This window comes from Capra hircus, chromosome 19 (genome assembly GCF_001704415.2).
Source record: "Capra hircus breed San Clemente chromosome 19, ASM170441v1, whole genome shotgun sequence".
In the NCBI taxonomy this organism is placed as follows: Eukaryota; Metazoa; Chordata; class Mammalia; order Artiodactyla; family Bovidae; genus Capra; species Capra hircus.
The window spans coordinates 42,212,374-42,230,317 of record NC_030826.1 but is presented as its reverse complement, the minus strand read 5'-3'; the positions used below and the strand labels follow the sequence as shown (position 1 = coordinate 42,230,317).

The following is a 17,944-nucleotide window of genomic DNA, read 5'->3' as shown; positions in this document are numbered from 1 at the left end:
ACATTCAATCTGGGCTGCCACAGCAAGACGGACAGAAAGCTCGAGGACATATTTTTCTCGCATCTGTATTTAGTGGAAACCTCAGCAGAGAGTAAATACTCCAGGCCTGTCAAATAGAGGCATTTTCCCCTTTCTTTTGAGAACTATCTCATCATCTGTTTTACATTTCCACGTGGATTTCTGTCCAACCCCTCAATGTGACTGAAACTGAACTTAACAGCCTTCTCCAATCAGTAAGTTTCTCTTACTGAATCTCTACTTCCATTAATGGAACCATTATTCTACCAGTTATCCAGCTGATACCTCAGAAACATTTTTAATTTTTTCGCCTTGTATTTCTCCTGTACATTGCTAAATACCAAGTCTATCAACGGATACTTCCTTCAGAACGTCTCACAAATTCATCACTATTTGCTCTTCCCATTGCCAGGTCTTACTGCAAGGTCATTATCACTTACTACTGTTTACAGTAACCTAACTGTCTTCCCACTTGTAGGCTCTCTCAGCTCCCCAATCCAACCCCCACGCTATCAGTGGATTACTCTTTTATTTAATTGATTGAAACTGACTGATTGATTTGCTGAGGCATGCAGGACATGAGATCTTAGTTCCCTGACCAGGGATTCAACCTGTACCCCCTGCAGTGGAAGCGTGGAATCTTAACCATGACCTGTCAGGGAAGTCCCTGGATTATTCTTTTAAAACTGTTGTGATCGTCATGTCCTTTCACTGCTAAATAACTTCCAGTGTTTCTCTACTCCCTCTAGGATAAAATTTAAACCCACTAATCTGGTATTAATGACCCTTCATAATCAGGTTTATAGCTCCCTGACTCAGGTTTACCTCCTGCTCTTTCGGGTCACCCGCTACAATTCCTGTTCTGGCCCAACCATGCATGGTCACACTGTACTTGCCTTTGGCCAGACTGTTTACTTCTTGTTATTGCCAACAGACATCTTATCCAGTCTTCAAAGCACTGAGTAAATGCCACTACCATCCTCACTGGACAAGCTAGCACCTTCCTTCCCTCCACACACAGAAACTTCTCTTGGCACAGACTGTCTTATATGTTTGCACATCAGCCTCTTCAAGTCAGAAGATACTTGAGGGCCTACTTTTTACATCTCTGTACCTCCCGGCCCCTAGATCAGAGGCTTAGACAGGGCAGTAGCTCTAACTACTAAAGGGAGCTGCAAGGGTTATACTATGTACCTAGACTAATTGTCAGAGAGAATGAACCAGGAAACTGATGTTCTGAGTGTGAGTAACCCTGAAGGATCATGTGGATATGATCAAATCATTTAATCTTTTCTGAATTACAACTGCTACATTTGAAAATAAGGATACATGAGATGTTCTGTCAGGATGCAAGGTGAGTACAAGGTGGATAAACTGAAGAACTCTGAGACAAAAATGCCATGAGAATGTGATTGATTCCTGTTACCAGTGATGGAAACCTCTCTTCCTGGCTGGAGGCTACACTGCCAGCTGTGGGGGACTCACCGTGCCCCTTCTGAGCGCAAACTGGATGGAGTCAAGGTCAGTGACAGGGCACCAGACCTCCGCAATTAGACACTTCTGGGTCACATCTATGTTGCACAGGTTCAAAGTGTGGTAGATGGCCTTCATCTTCCGCACCTTGATGAACCAGACACGGATGTTCTTGGCAGCAGCCTGAAGAACCCTCTGGCGGTGATCCTCTGTTTGGTTCAGAACCTTTGGGGAGAGAAAGGAGCAGGAGAGCGATCCTCCTAATGCCCTTCTTCCATTTCAGGACATGAAGGCAAGGAGGCACAGCTTTCTGAGAAGGGATGCAGGGGATCTGTTTTTTTTTCTTCCTCTGGCTATAAGTTTGTGGGTTTTTTTTTTTGCCAAATTGAAAGAAATTAAGAGTTCTACTTACTAATGTTCATATTCACTCCGCTTCAAGCTAAAGAGAAACCTGAGGAAATGGTTTTCAGCTTTTCTAATTTTACCACCAAATCCATGGCTGAACAATGCAGTCACTGGCTTTTATCTGGTTCATTAAAGAGCAATGGGTTTCCATATGGAGCCTGTAACTCTGACTTGAAGAAGTCAGTGTCCCCGGCCCAGGAACGGACTGAGCTGTCACATTCCTGCTTATGAACGGCAGGCCGCAGAACGCCCCTGAAAGTCAGCCAGCACTGAGGAGCGGTGGAGAAGAGGCGCTGCTGACCACCATCTGCCTCTCAGAGACTCCATGCCAGGGAAGGAGACAGGAGACTTGTGGCCTCTGGAGAGGATTCAGACTGCCACACACCACAGTCATCACAGAGCAGATAAGGCTTGATCTTTCTGTCAGGCTTCGTTTTCTCCCCAGGAAGCCCGATCCCTTGGAAACCAGCACATAGTTACCTTGGAGGAATAATACTGCCTCGACTAGAGGTGGGAAGAAAGGCCAGGGACACTTTACATTCTGCTGTCTTGTTTATCACCAAATATTTAACAGGTCTATAGCAGGAGAGGGGAGAAGCCAAAATTAGGCAAGCAACTCACCACTCACTTGTGCATAAGAATCTATCTGAAATCTCAACATCTTTTTGAAGAAGAAAAAACTATATATTAATCATTTTAGCACAAGTACTCCATCATAGCTGGTTCTTCAGGTCAGTTCAGGAAAAAAGTCATGACTGCTCCCTGAGAAACTGTCTTGGGCAGTAGAAAGTAACTTCCATGAGAGGTTTTTTTTAAAAAAAACAAACCCATGGCATGCTAGGGAAACTCTTGTTCACTTGAGAATAAAGGAACAAGGATACTTTCTCTCCTGCTGCTGCTGCTGCTAAGTCACGTCAGTCGTGTCTGACTCTGTGCGACCCCACAGACGGCAGCCCACCAGGCTCCCATCTCTGGGATTCTCCAGACAACAATACTGGAGTGGGTTGCCATTTTCTTCTCCAGTGCATGAAAGTGAAAAGTGAAAGTGAAGTCACTCAGTTGTGTCCAGTTCTTCGCAACCCCACGGACTGTAGCCTACCAGGCTCCTCCGTCCATGGGATTTCCCAGGCAAGAGTACTGGAGTGGGTTGCCATTGCCTTCTCCACTTTCTCTCCTGGTTGTTGACAATTTCACAGTGACTATTTAAACTTCTGGAAGGATGCTAATAAACTTGCCCCAACCCCTACATCTCACTCCTTGGTATTCAATCCCTTTTAAAATTTTACTTCAAAAAATTATTTCATTAAAATTCTACTTCATACATTTGGTGCTGTAAAGTCAAACTCTAGCCATTTATAAAGGCTACTGAACATGTTCTTCACAGTCTGCTGCAAGCCTGCTCATAAGGAGGGGGCAGAACAGTCCTAGAAGCCAGAATGTACTGACATGGCTCATCACCCATCAGCAGTTCGAAGAAAACTCTCTTCCCTTGGTTAAACTGGTAAGTGCAGCTAACAGGAGCCAGCAGCGGGTCAAGTGGTGGGTCATACACAAGAGGGCTTGAAATGTTTCAACATGTCAAACATGTTTCTTAATGTTTCATGGTGGCAAACATTACATTCTTTCAATAGGGAACCAAACTCCAACTGGGCACCCTTTTCCTTCCATGTATGTATAAATCATGACTCCCTCTTTAGAACCCTGTGACAGCCATCATGTGTGCAAACTACACACACTCTAATGGGTAAAAGTTCCTTCCTGGGTATAAGAGTTACACCAGGACTCTGGCCAGACTGTATGGTTCAGATTCAAGGTGACCAGGAGGACACACACCAAGCTATTAAGAGTAGCTGCCTCTGGAGGTAGAGCATGTCTGTGAGAGGCAGAATTGATTTGGTATGTACTTCTATATTATTTTTTTCTTAACTAAGCATACTTCATTATTCATACTTCATTCATTATAAATGTATCTCAGACTCATGAGCTGGGGAACTGAATATTCTAAGCAACAATGATTTCAGGTGCATAGCATCTCTGTCTCATTTGAAGGTAATTCATGCCATTTTAAAGTCATTCCCTGTGGGGGATGGGGAAGAGTTTCAGGGAATGACTTAAAAATAGTACACACACAAAAAACCAAACATATCCTGAGCTGCTTAAGTGCCTAAAAAACTGTTAGTGCTTCAAGGAAGAAGTAAGGTCTTCTATAGCAGTATTTCACAATGACAAACTCCCTCGAGGTCTCTGTGTACCATTTGGAGATCATCAATCCTGGTATTAACTCCAGAAGCCATCTCCTTTCTCTCCTGCGGTGTCTCAGGACAGGGATAGAGTGAAGCCCGGAACCTGGAATGTGCAGACACAGCCTAAGAAGCACTGACATTGCTTCACGGAGCCAGTTTAAGTAATCTCAGAACATAATCCCAACATACTGGAAGGACCAAAACAGGGTTAGTCCAGACTGATGCACTAATCAATAATAATTATTTATGGGAAGGGGCCTACAGTAGAGCAGCAAGCAACATTTGAACTGTCTTGGCATTCTCTGTAACTATTTAATTCCTTTAGATTAAAAAAGAAAGGCAGAAGCAGTTATTACAAATCACATTATAAAGTGCTGGAGAAAAATGGCATGGAGAAAGGATCTCATGGGCAGAATTTCAGAAAAGTTTAAGGGCACAGTGCCTATGGTACACTGCTAGGTATGCAAACCCATTGTCCCAAAACAATGTAGAATTTATAAACCATGAGTCCTAATTACTTTTCCCAAGAAAAGGAAATTGTGATTTTGAAGGTCTGTAAAAAAAATAAAAATAAACTTAGGCCATTTCTGATCGTTTAAGATAACATTAACATTATTAAAATATATATTCCCCAGTTAAGGTGGACTTAACAGGGCTTGTGTCTCACTGTTCTACAGGCTTAATAGGTGGCCTGGCTACACCCTGGGGGGAGGCATGTTTCTCTTACCCTTCACAGATTTTCTTGACTCTGTTTTTCAGCTGATCGCCTTGGAAGAAAATGATGAACACAGACTTGTGCACGTAGTCTCCCTAGGCCCCAAACCAAAAACCAAGAATTCAGACTTATAACCCAGAAAACTTATAACCCAGAAAGCATCTTTCTTTCTTGGTGACATAGAAACAACCGGAATCCTTTAAGGGTCTGGCAACCATGCACTTTAACCATTATCTTCAATCCATCTCTTAAGCTCCACAAGAACGTTTGCTCTATAATCTTAAGATTTACAAAAATCTTTCCACACTTGTTTTTAAACTCAATGAGGAGCTTGACACAGATCAAGGATGATTCTCTTCTTAGTAGAATTTAGCCCTATTTACCAATTCAACTATTCAAACTGAATAATTCTTGTATTGCCTAAATGACTCAAGTACAGAGAAGAGGAAAGGAAGTCATTCCTGCCTGCTCGCATGCTCAGAAACTCCAGATAAAGGGGACTAACTACAAGGAGCTGAGCAGCTAGGGAGAAATGTTGATGCACAGTCTCATGACTCATGCTGAATTAGACCTCAGAGGGCAGGGAGGAAGGCAATCTATCCAAATACCAAGTGTATACCTGAAGCCTGAGGCAAAGGTTAGTAGGAAAGATCAGAAAAAGACTCTATAGTGGGTGTTAGCCAGGACTGTCTCTGGTGGCCTGTATTTTCTCCAGTTCCTAAAGAGCTTTTGTAACAGGAAAACAAACAAAACTCTGGAGGATAAAGAGGGAAGAGGAGGGAAGGAGTAAGTAAGGCTCATGGGTCTTAAATTCCTAAATTCTCCAGGAATTAACTGGAACACATTCTTTGTGCAGCTGCTTTGTTAGAGAGAGCCAGACCCTCCCTTTACTCCACTTGTTGATAAAAAATAATGCTCCTGTTGCCCAGGAACCTGGCTGAATATCCCTGAGAATAGCTCCACATGAGGTGTTTCCATGACCCAAGGACAGCCTTCAGTAAGACTACAAAACTGGTACTTTAGGAGACTCACCATAACCTAAGTGTCACCACCCTCCTAACTCGGTCCCGAGGACATGATCCATTTACTTCTAGCTGAAGGACCCAGCTACTCTCAGAACCCTCATAATTCAACCTCTCTTCTTAGGTTTAAAAAAAAAAGAATACTAATTTAAGACACCCAAAACATAATTGAGAACATAATAACCAACTCCAGGCTTCTAAATAACACTAATAGCAAAGTGAAGTAAATTTCTTGCAGAACAGTTACTCCTCTTTGCTTGTCGTCTCTGAATGGACTCACCATATAAATGTAGGTTTATGCTAAGAACTCTGTCCTCTTATGTCAAATGCCAAGATGTTAGGTTATTCCTGCTTTCCAGAGCACTGGGTGGGGAATATCATCCTATTTTGCACAACATAAATCTTGAAACTAAGTTCCTAAAATTCCCAACAGACAAGTAGACAAAAAACTATCAATTAAAGTTTCATCAACTTATGAAGATCACAGTTTAGGAAATCTCTCCTCCTTGTACACATGGTTGTTACCAAACTTGGAACCAGATGTCTTGCTTTAATTTTCATTAAAGAGTTAATGTTCTTTTGGTCCCAGATAAGTACCGGAAAACACATAAAGCTGAAATAACTGGAGGGAATTCCCTGGCAGCTCAGAGATTAGGACTTGGCACTTTCACTGCTGTAGCCTGGGTTTGATCCCTGGTAGGGGAACTAAGATCCCACACATCATGTATACACTGTATGTACACATACTATGGAGGCGAAGAGGAAAAGAGGAGTCCCTCAAATTCACAGATCCAAATGGAGTAAATGTAAGGGCTCCTCTTGGGAGGGTCAGGTTCAGGTGGCACATGGTATGTTACTGCTCTGAGTTCCTTGTACCAGACCTACTCCACCAGACGCAATTCCCTTGTCTTACAGTCACAGGATCCTCCAGGGGGTTCTCGATTTCAGCCTGCCGCAGGAACACATTCCCCCGGCACACCCGCCAAAGCATGCGCTCAAAAGTAGGGATGCGCTCCCGGTTAATCACACCAGCCACGAAGCTGTGGGAAGAAGAGCCAGACTGGGAACGGTTCCACGCCACAGGATGGGAGGAAAGTGAAGAGCAGGGGAGGGGAAAGACGTCAGACAGGAGGCTGGGCATTGCTATGCCAAAATAACTGCTGAAGTCTGATTCCTGGACTCAGCAGAGGGTTGACAGAACGACTTAGGAACTGAACCCAAGGTAAGTCAGCAACACCTTGCAACAGGCTCAGAAGAGAGGGAATCCTGGAAGCCAGTGAATGCCCAGCCTGACTGCTATTCTGAACAGCAAAAATGGACATGACACCGCTGAGTACAGAGGGTCGAAGTAGTACTTACCCAAGTCTTAAGGGCGTGCCTCTTCCCATCTCGCTTGGCTCCAGGAGGGACGAGGACTCTTCCAACAGGTCTGGATCCGCCATCTGCTGATGATGCAATTCAGCCTGAATTCACAAATCAATTAATATCTAATGAAAATAGTTAGTGGCATGCAGGGAACGAGGAACCAGGAAATAAGTTCAGAAAATAAAGATGAAAAAAAGAAAACCACCAAAAGAGAAGACATACCCACAAAAAGAAGACAAGAAGAACAGGGGGAGAAACAAAGAAAAGAAACAAGAGGTAAAGGAAGCAGAACTGCCCCAGTAAAGCATCTGGGGAAATGTTTTTAGAAATAAGGAATAAAGAAAAAAAACGTTACATGATAGTGACACCTGTATAAACCTGTGACTTGGTGGAAACCATTTTTTCTCTTATGTTTTCCTGAATAAGCCATGAAAGAACCAAAAATATTTTTGCATGTGCATAAAAGCTGAAGTATTTCTTCCTTTTGAGCAAAAACAAGGCAGCTCAGCAGATACATTCAATACCAAATTTCCAGGCAGCTACAAATTAGAATTTTCCCTGTGTAAGAATGTAAAAGATGGAGACTCTCTTTCCCAGGAAGAAAGCAAGGAGCTGTCACTGTTCTGAACAGAAGAAAGATAGAAGGGGTGTCTCCAGATGTTTAGGTTTTCCATGCCCTTAAAAAGTCAAAGCATGAGGGCTTTCAGCACACCCACTATTTGAAAGAAAAAAAAAAAAAGCCCCAAACCATGGGATTTAAAGAGTATTCTTTGTCCAAAAAGGTAAGAAACACCATAGTTGGGCAGGCATGGGCCTTCACTGTATCAATAAAGGGAAGGAAAAGTGAAAACATACCTGAATGTCCTAGTTTCTGACCAAGAATCCAGGAATAGTAAAAAGTTCCTGTGGGCTTTACAGCTTAAGGATTCTTGAGAGCATAGCTTAAGTCAACAATCTAAGTCAAGTGAAGAAGTAACAGATACTAAGCCAATTCAGAACATGTGGACTAGATGGACTGCTGAGATTTAAAATGATTTCCACCACAACAGTTTATACAATAAAATGGAGGAGGAGCGGGACCTTCTCAGATGCAGACCTATATTTCTCAGCCTTTCTCTACACAATACTTCTTGCCCCATTTCCTCTCAGCCTCTCTCTCCACAATACATCTCGTCTTGTTTCCTCTCACCAGGAAGGAGGAGCTGCCCTAAGAAACGAAGGCTAAATGACCGCTCCACTGCCTCATCTGCCCAGCTTCAACATCCACGGCCTACCTGTGTGACCAAAGACTGGAAGTGAGCCAGGGGAATCTTCCTTTTCAAAAGTAGAACTAAATAAAAATGAAGTCAGGAGACTTTTTCTCATCATCTTCACTCCAAATTTCAATTTGATTCTACTCTTACCAACTCTGCTATTAAAAAAAAAATGTCTTCTTGATAGTCACAGAACTATAAATGTAAAGTCACAGGGTTGGGGTGCGGAGCTGAGTATAAACTAGGTAAGTCTGAAAGTCTAAACAAGTGAAAGCAATTGTTCGGGAAGTAAATTCTAGAAGCAGGATCAACTCTCAATGACCAAAAGAAAAAAGAAAAAAATTTCTTTTTTAAAAAAAGGAAGGATAGGCAGTGGGCACACCAGAAGTGCAGAGAAATACCACCATGAGATTTGGGAAACTTTCTGAACTGAACTGAAGATGAGATAACGAGGGCATGGGTTACTACTTCTTCTCAAGTGCGCAGTTCTTGTTTCCGCTTAAAATCAAATCCGCTGACTACAAATCACAAGCAACTTGCTTTGGGGATCCAGAGTGACTACAGCATTTCATCTTGCTCTTAGGATGTCCCTTAGCAAAACCCAGTGAAACTCACAAGCCTCCTGTCTACTCTACTGCATGGTTCACAATGCCTGGTTTAAGTAAACTATAAAGATAAAGCTCAGTGCAAATATGTGCTCTAAAGGGGAGAACTGATGGAAAAGCAAATAGTGCTCCCCTAAAGGAGGAGGCTCCATCTAGAATCTCTGGGAAAACGAAAAAAAAAAAAAAGGCAGAATTAAAATCAAATACAAATTTATAATAATATTCTAATTAATAATTACACCATTTCAAACTTCAGAATCCTTCAAATGAAATAATTGTGCCTGATGAGAAACTGTCCAGAACCACTAACTGAGGGCCTTTAAAGCAATATCTAAAACCATGTCATCAAGTATCTCGATCCTAATCTGGGTTCTCTCATAAAAGTACTACCAAAGTTCTTCCACATGACTTGCTATGCCCTCTGGTTTACCCGTCCCCGTCAGAATACTAAACCATGCCTTGAAAGAGGAAGCAGCACAACTCCAATAGTTCTGTTTCTACACTTTAGTATGAGCAGCGCATCTAGGTCAGGCTACATGACCAAGAGCAAACACTTTTCTTTCCACTGACATGAGAAAGAAATTACATTTCATCACCCAAGGTAGTCACGCAAGCCCCAAAGGAGATGGCAGATGGGAAAGAAAAGTAAAGAAAGCAGATGGATGGAAAACTCAGAAGGAAAGGAAGGCAGGGCTCTGCATGCCATTAACCATTACTTTTCCAGTCTTCTTTACGCTCTCATATGTTATGGTGCTTATGGTAAAAGATGCAGAGAAATCTCTCCAGCTCTTACAGTTCTTCATAAGCAAGAAGACTGAGAAAAGGATAATCATTAACAAGTCATTTAAAATGCTCTGGATAAGAAATGGCTAAGTTGAATTTGTAATCATCATAAATCATAAGACTATTCAATATGTGTTGACCTCTCCCCTTCTCCACACCTGGCCAATCACAACCCCTATGCCTGGAGATGCAGCGAATCATTTTCTGATTTAGTCATTTTCTGCTCATTCCTCATTATTATTTCTGCTCTGTACTTATTATTGTACATTACTGATCATATTCACCAAATTATATTCAAAAGAAGGGTTTAAAATAGGTAGTGTTTCAGGCCATTGGCAAACATAATAATCTCAGGCATGGAAGAAAGGCTCATGAAAAGTCTACATTTCTGAGACCTGAGGTCCCAAGTCTCCTGATCTTTTGCATCATGTGAGGCGTGCGGTGCAGATGCGCTTAACTCTGTGAGGCTCTGTCTCCTGTCCTGGCAGCAACACCTGAGACTGCTGTCTGGCCTCAGCAGGGCAGGGGCTATTGAAAGGGACCTGGCTGAGGCTATGGGCTAATGGCGAGAGTGGACAAGATGCTGACTGTGCACTAGGAGGGAAAAGGAGGGGTTCCTGGCCCTGGAAATAGAGGGACTGATGACAACAGCAGAAGAGCCTCTCACAGCCAAGGCCTCATGCTCAAAGAAATGCTTTGCATGAGTAGGACGGGGGAAACGATGCAAAATGGACAGGGTGTGAAGGTCATGCCTGACTTCTCAAGATGGGCATTTCATGTTTACACCTATTAACCACAAAGAAAATTCCTAAACCCATAGTTACCATTTCAAAATCTTATATCATCTTTCCAAGTGATTCTGCTTATTTTGTTTTTACTATTATTGGGTTGTTTTTTTTTTGTATTATAAAATGAAAAGTTAAAAAAACTGTTTTCCTTGAGGGAGTCCATTTGTCAGTCTTTTTTCAGAATTTCTCCCAGAATGAACTAGACTAGGAAGTCTATGCCAATCCTTAAAACTCAGGAGAATATGAAAAACATTCTCATATATCTCATCAATATCCCAGCAGTAAACTAAAGGGTATATCAAAAGGGGGGAAAAAGCAGGGACAGGGTAAAAGAACTAAGTACCCAATAATGATAAAAGTAACTGAGCTTTGATCTTGAGGCCAGGTTTACTTTGGATCTGTGGGCAGCAGCTTGGACACGAATAAAAAGCACACCATCTTTGAGCCTAGGGAGTCACTGTGTTCGTGGATGTTTCCAGACATGACTAAGTGATATAGCCCTTGAACACAGAGACCATGTCACCCAGCTGATGCCTCACAAAAAGCAAGTGCTCTTCAAATGATCCAACAATAATAATGCTGTATTATTATTAAATATAATATTATCATTTAATAATAATATTAAATAATAATTATGTTTAGGCAGTGAGTATACTGGAATTCCAGATTATTTGTTCATCGAAAACCACTTGACATAAGTGACCATGCCTGTTGCAAAAGACCTGAAACACTTGGAAAGAGTTAATTACACTGTCCCACATCCTTTAATGTGATGATATCGGGGAGTGGTGAAAGAAGTTACCGTCAGTCTCAAAATTCTCAACTCAGTGAGCAAACTGAATATTCACAACCTCTCTGATACATAGCCTGATCCTGATTCTCAGGACCAGGCAATTTAATTCCTAGGAGCTTTTCCCCCCTTCCCTGGCTCCAGTAGATCTTCTTAATTAACATGGTTTCTCTGAGTCAGATCTTCAGTTACTGACGAATGTATCATGTCTTCAGCTGACTTTCTCCAGCCCTGTGTGGTTCTCACACTAGCATGCTTCAGAATCACCTTGTGAAAACGGACTGCTGGGCCCCACCCTCAGGGTTTCTGATTCAGTAAGTCTGGAGTGAGGACTGAGAACCAGCATTCTGACAAGTTCCCAGGTGAGGCTGACATTGCTGGTTGGCAAAACCCTGCTCCAGGCCAGAGAACTAGGGAGAGTTATTTTTTCTTCAAAACATAGAAATTAAAAGTGAAACTGAGGACTTATCAGATACTAACTAAAGTAGGCCTTTTGTTTTTTTAAAAGCTTTGCTAATTTTTGTTGTTGAGCAAAGGAAATAAAGAACTTAATGGGGTGGTCTCCCTGGTGGTCCAGTGGTTAAGACTCTGTGCAGTGCTTCCAGAGCAGGAGGCATGGATTTGATCTTTGGTCAGGGAACATGCTGCAGGGCGTGGCTGAAATTTTTTTTTAAAAAAGAACTTATGGGAAGGCATACTGAATAGTGACTGGGACAATCTATGAAATGTATGATGTTGCTAATCGGGTGGCAAAGACACCTATAAAATATAAGAGTTACCCATATTTTAGGCCATCAGAAAAAGCATGTCCACACTGAAAGCTAAGACTCCTCCCCAGCTTTAATTGGGAGAAGGAAGCCTTTTGAGAGCCTTGTTCCAAATCCTTGTGGTGGGGTCACTTCAGCAAGCTGTCCCCTGGCAACTGAGTCACCTACATTTTTAACCCGGGAACTTATTATTAACATTTTGCCCCTATAAGGTACTGAAGTTGAGTTTAGAGGAAAATCCAGGAATTTCAAACAAACATCCTACCAGTTTTCCATACAACATAAAAAACAGCTCTCAAATTAAGTGTGCTTGCCATCTGGAGTACTTAAAACTATCCTCAAAGGTTGACAAGCAACCATAGAGGATACAAGTTAAAATTTAATGACAAAAGGTTTGGAGATTAAATTTTTGTTTCAATTTCATGTATAACTTTTTCCTGTTGCTTCAACTTCAAGCATACACTTACCTTCATATGTAAAATTTCATCTATGTTTACACAACTACTTTAGGGTTCCTTTCCTCATCTTGAGATGAAAAACTGCTGAAAATGCGAAAATATACAAAACCATGGCTGGCTGTGTACTGCATGGAAAATGGAACAGAATCTGACATTTCTTCAACTAAAACAGGGTGCAGAAATGGTATTGTTCCCAAACTAGCAAATTAAAACAATTATTGGAATAAAAATATGGCCCATTAGTGCTGGTGTAATATCCGCTGCTTAAATACTAAAAGAAACAATAGTCTGACCTCATCAAAAAACTGTTGAGTTTTGCGAAGTATAAATTTTAATTCAGTTAGTTCCAGGAAATTTCTCTTCAGAGCTTCCTGGTTTGTGTTGATTTCCTTCAGTTCATTTTCAATCTTCTCAAAATTAGCCTACAGAAAAACAAAACAAAACAAAAAAACCAACCAAACTATTAACTCACACTAAGCTCAAAATGCTTGCTCTAAAAGACAGATGAAATGATCCATCCCACAGAATGCTGGCCATGCTGAATATCCAAAGGTATCTTCATTTCTACCCAGCAATACATCTGGCCCTGTGTATTCTTTGGTTCTATATCCACAGATTGTTTAGTTAATCATAGTTATGGTTAGTTAACCATAGTTCAAAAATATTTGGGGAGGAACATTTTCCAGAAAGTTCCAAAAAGCAAAACTTCAATCTGTTGCCCACTAGCAACTATTTTACCTGTGATCTACATTGTATTTACAATGATTAACACAGTATTTACATTGTATTAGGTATCGTAAGTAATCCAGAGAGGATTTAGAGTATATGGGAGGATAAGCCTAGGTTATATGCAAATACTACAGCCATTTTACACAAGGGTCTTGAACACTAGCAGATTTTGATATCGAGGGAAGGGCTGGAACCAATCTTCCCTGGTTACTGAGGGATGACTGTACTGTGTTTTTACCAGGGTGGTTTTCTTTATAAACGTTTTTTTTGCTTAAAATAGCCTCTTTTTGTCTATAGATTCTGTTATACACTTGGTTAAATCCCTCAGCGGACTTTAGATAAAATAATGATTGAAAAGTCTATCGAGATTTTATGAGATTCAGTTTATGAGATTATTAATAAATTACTAGATAAATTAACATTAATCCAATAAATTTTCAACAAGCCAATAAACATTAGTGGCATGTGACAGTATTGGAGATATTAATACCATAGTGATTTTTATACCATAAAAAAGGAAATTCATTTTAATCCCATCCACAAGAAACTTGCAATCAAAAGTAAAGGACGGCAAGAATTTATTCTACTTTCCATCTACTTAGGAAAGTAATTTCTGCCCTTAAATACAAAGAAACTTATCTGGCTTCCCTAGAAGAATTATTTACCTCTAAGTCAATCATGTCCCGGGGGAAGGGCACCTCTGGGTTTTCACCAGTGTCCATAATTGGGATGTTAGCTTTCCTTATCTCCTTCTCAACAAATCCTAGAACGACAGAATCAAAACATTCATGTCTAGCTCCACATGTCTGGAACTGCCAATATCTGAGGAAAAAACTAATAAGATCCCAAACCTGGCTAAGAAGAGCTTCATTCTAAGGAATACACTTTTCACATAAAAGAAGCAGACGTGTAAATCCTTTTCTCTTCACACTCCCCTTTCTCCTGCCCCACATTCTCAGGAACTAAACACAGTTCCTGCAAAGAGGCTTATCAGTCCACTACTGTCTTCTTCTCCTCTTCGGATCTTAACACTGGTTCTCATCTGTGTCAGCTCTCAACCCTGTATGATGGCTCTGGTCACAGATATTGGTGCTGGGGAGAGCTACAGTAGAGTGTTACTCAGTAGAATATTTGACACTCAGCCAGGACAAGGTGGCCAAGTGGTTAAGGCGATGGACTGCTAATCCATTGTGCTCTGCATGCGTGGGTTTGAATCCCATCCTCGTCGGCTTGTGGCTTCCATGCCCTGCCTTTAGCTGGGGCTTCCCAAGTGGTGCTTGTGGTTTGGGACTTCCCTGGTGGCTCAGACGGTAAAGCGTGTCTACAATGCGGGAGACCTGGATTCGATCCCTGGGTCGGGAAGATCCCCTGGAGAAGGAAATGGCAATCCACTCCAGTGCTACTGCCTGGAAAATCCCATGGACAGAGGAGCCTGATAGGTTACAGTCCATGGGGTCGCAAAGAGTCGGACACGACTGAGCAACTTCACTCACACTAGTTAGACAACTCCAACCTACAAGGGTTTCGTTAAATTTGAAAATAGGTCAGTTCTGAGTTAAACAAAGCAAGAAACAAAGCACAGAAAAGGCCCCAAAACACAGGAGAAAAGTGTGTTTTCAGGTGATAACTACTGACTTGTTTTTCAGCACAGAGACTAAATTCACCTAACTGAAAGCTGGCATCATATAGCAGCAAGATCTTGGGTTTTGGAGGTAGACAACCTGGATTCAAACACTGATTCCATCGTGGCCACTTATATTCTTGGGCACATCACTTAACCTCTCTGATCTTTAGCTTCCTCATTTACTTAAATAAGGAAACTGATACCCATCTTGAAGGAATGCTGTGAGGAATGAACAAAATAAAGTGTATGAACGCCCTAACTCTCAACAGTACCTCAATAAAAGTTAGGTTCTTCCCACATAAAAAGACAATTTAAAGCTGGCTATGCTACCATCTAAAACTGATGGTGTTCTAGGTCCTATCTCTCAGAATTCTACAGTGTAGCACTGCCATAAAACTCTTCTCATTAAAAAAAACAACAACAACAGTATTTTCAGCTTGCAGCCTTGTCATCTCAAAGTTTCTATTAAGCACCACCGAGCCCAAATACCACACATCTATTTGTGCACAAAAAATTCATCTTCACATTATTAGACTGCAAGATTTTTCCTCTCTCCTTTTCCTTTCATAGTATTTTCCTCCTTTATGAAGAGGACTCTAATTTAAGACAAAGTGGTCACTAGACGAACGTCAGACAAGACCAAAATGCACATACGAAGCTTTCGGTCCATTTCTTCACATCTTCTAACTTCATTCACAAATTTCCTCTGGAAAACGTTCACATCTGGATTTAACTGCAAAATAAGAACAGAATACCAAATATTCAAATACTGTATCCATTTCCTCTCTTTCATAAGTAACACATCCTGTGAAGTGAAAACCTAATTCTATGTCAATGTGTCAGTTCAGTTCAGTCGCTCAGTCATGTCCAACTCTTCACGACCCCATGGACTACAGCACGCCAGGCCTCCCTGTCCATCACCAACTCCCAGAGTCTACTCAAACTCATGTCCACTGAGTCGGTGATACCATTCAACCATCTCATCCTCTGTCATCTCCTTCTCCTCCTGCGTTTCCCAGCATCAGGGTCTTTTCAAATGAGTCAGCTCTTTGCATCAGGTGGCCAAAGTATTGGATAATACAATGCTATTAAAAAACTTTCTACTGATCCACACAACCCGCTTTAGGACCAGTCACCAAGGAAATGTAAAAACCCTTCTCTCGCTGCTGCAAGCTTATTACTGGAATAGAGGCAAATATAACAAAACACACTAGTACCAAATGTTCATCTCAGGCCAAAAAGCTCAGTGAGCGCAACCACCTCCCAAATTTGGGCAATGGATATAACAGAAGCTTTGCCTGGTTTTCCTTCTCTCCTTCTTCCCGATCAGTAGAGAGAAGAAAGCAAACTTCTCTTAGTTTTCTGCCCAGGGTCTTCACCTTCTAGGTGACAGGCTTGTTTATTCAATCATCCACCCATCACAGGCAATTTTCAAAACAATGCCACAAGATATTCTGGGAAATACAAACAAGCATAAAACAAATTCCTACTCATTAAGAAGCTTGCAACTTAATAGGGAAGAAAGATGAATACAACCCATAAGATAGACTGTGATAAGTTCCATAAAAGTAATACAAATAAAGAACTAATAGCTACTCAACATTTATGGAGCACCAAATATGCGCCAGACACTGTATTAGGCACTGGTATAAATACAAAGAGTAAGATATGTCCCAGTTTTTAACAGCTATCAGCCCTACAGAAGAGACAGACAGAAACCAATCAATACAACTTTTGTGAAAAATATTATTAAAGAGTAGGCAAAATGTTGGTAGTTTCCTATAAACATTCACCTACCTACCTCATGACTGAACATTCTACACTAGGCACCTGCTTAAGGAGAATGAAAACATGTTCACAGAAACTTGTTCAAGAATGTTCATAAAGACTTCGCTGGCAGACCAGTGATTAAGATGCCATGTTTCCACTGTAGCAAGGGGCATGGGTTCAATTCCTAGTCAGGGAACTCAGGTCCCACATGCTGTGCAGTATAGCCAAAGGAAAAAAGAATGTTTACAGCAGCTTTATTCACAATAGCCCCAAACTAGCAGTGATCCAAATATCCATCAACAGGAGACTGGAAAAAAGCACTGTGATATGTTCATATCATGGAATAAAAGATAATCAACTACAGAAATATATAAAATGAGATTAAATCTCAAGAACATGAAGTCGAATGAGTGAAAGAATTTGGACATAAGAGTCTGGGTAATAAAAAAGAAAAAGAGTCTGTACTGTATCATTCATTTACATGAAGTTCAAGAACAGGCAACACTAATCTATGATGGTAGAAATCAAAACAGTGGTTACCTACAGTGGGTACGGACTGACCAGAAGTGGGCACAAGATAACTTTCTGGGCTGCTGGAAATATTCTGTATCTTGATTGGGGTGATGGTTATAAAGGTGTATACATTTACCAAAATCATCAACTTGTACTCGTAAGATCTATGCATTTCATTGAATATAAAATTTTACCTCCATAAAAAAAAATGAAGGCAAAAAAAAGGAGGGGGGGGGAACAGACACACACACAATGAATAACTGATTCTATCTTAAGGGACGAAGAGAAAAAATGCACAAAGGTAACACCTGAGCTGGCAATGAGGCAGAGTTCAGCAAGCAGAAACAGAATGGAAGCAGAAAGACCACGACAAGTGACTCAGAGACATAAATCAATCATATTCTCAGAGAATGGGGGACATTTTCTACAGATGAAGATGAGGGAATACAAGGAGCAGGATGCGGAAGATTTTGTCCTCTGGGCAATAATATCGAATCAAATGATCTGATTTTTACCTTTTTTTTTTTTTTTAAAGATTTACTGTTTTGAAGAATATTGTATGTGAAGAATGAACTGTAAGAGAGAGAAAAACTGGTAACAGAGAGACTAATAAGGAAATTATT

General features: G+C 41.1%; 1 protein-coding gene and 1 non-coding gene across 7 annotated transcripts in view; one reads left to right on the top strand and one right to left on the bottom strand.

The window, feature by feature from the left end:
• The window catches only part of ATP6V0A1 (ATPase H+ transporting V0 subunit a1), a 58,275-nt gene that overhangs the window by 24,751 nt on the left and 15,580 nt on the right, over positions 1-17,944 (bottom strand). For 4 of the 6 annotated variants that reach the window (XM_013972159.2, XM_018065120.1, XM_018065121.1 and 1 more), the window contains exons 3-10: positions 15,693-15,771; positions 14,080-14,177; positions 12,979-13,107; positions 7,236-7,339; positions 6,790-6,916; positions 4,867-4,949; positions 4,149-4,242; positions 1,504-1,716 (exon numbers count right to left, since the gene is read on the bottom strand). In XM_013972159.2, the coding sequence (XP_013827613.1) occupies positions 1,504-1,716; positions 4,149-4,242; positions 4,867-4,949; positions 6,790-6,916; positions 7,236-7,339; positions 12,979-13,107; positions 14,080-14,177; positions 15,693-15,771 (927 nt within the window). The remainder of the gene's footprint in view (positions 1-1,503; positions 1,717-4,148; positions 4,243-4,866; positions 4,950-6,789; positions 6,917-7,235; positions 7,340-12,978; positions 13,108-14,079; positions 14,178-15,692; positions 15,772-17,944) is intronic. The other 2 variants (XM_018065122.1, XM_018065123.1) reach the window with 1 other exon arrangement.
• Positions 14,561-14,642, top strand: TRNAS-GCU. The gene has a single exon. It is a non-coding gene; the product is annotated as a tRNA-Ser (tRNA).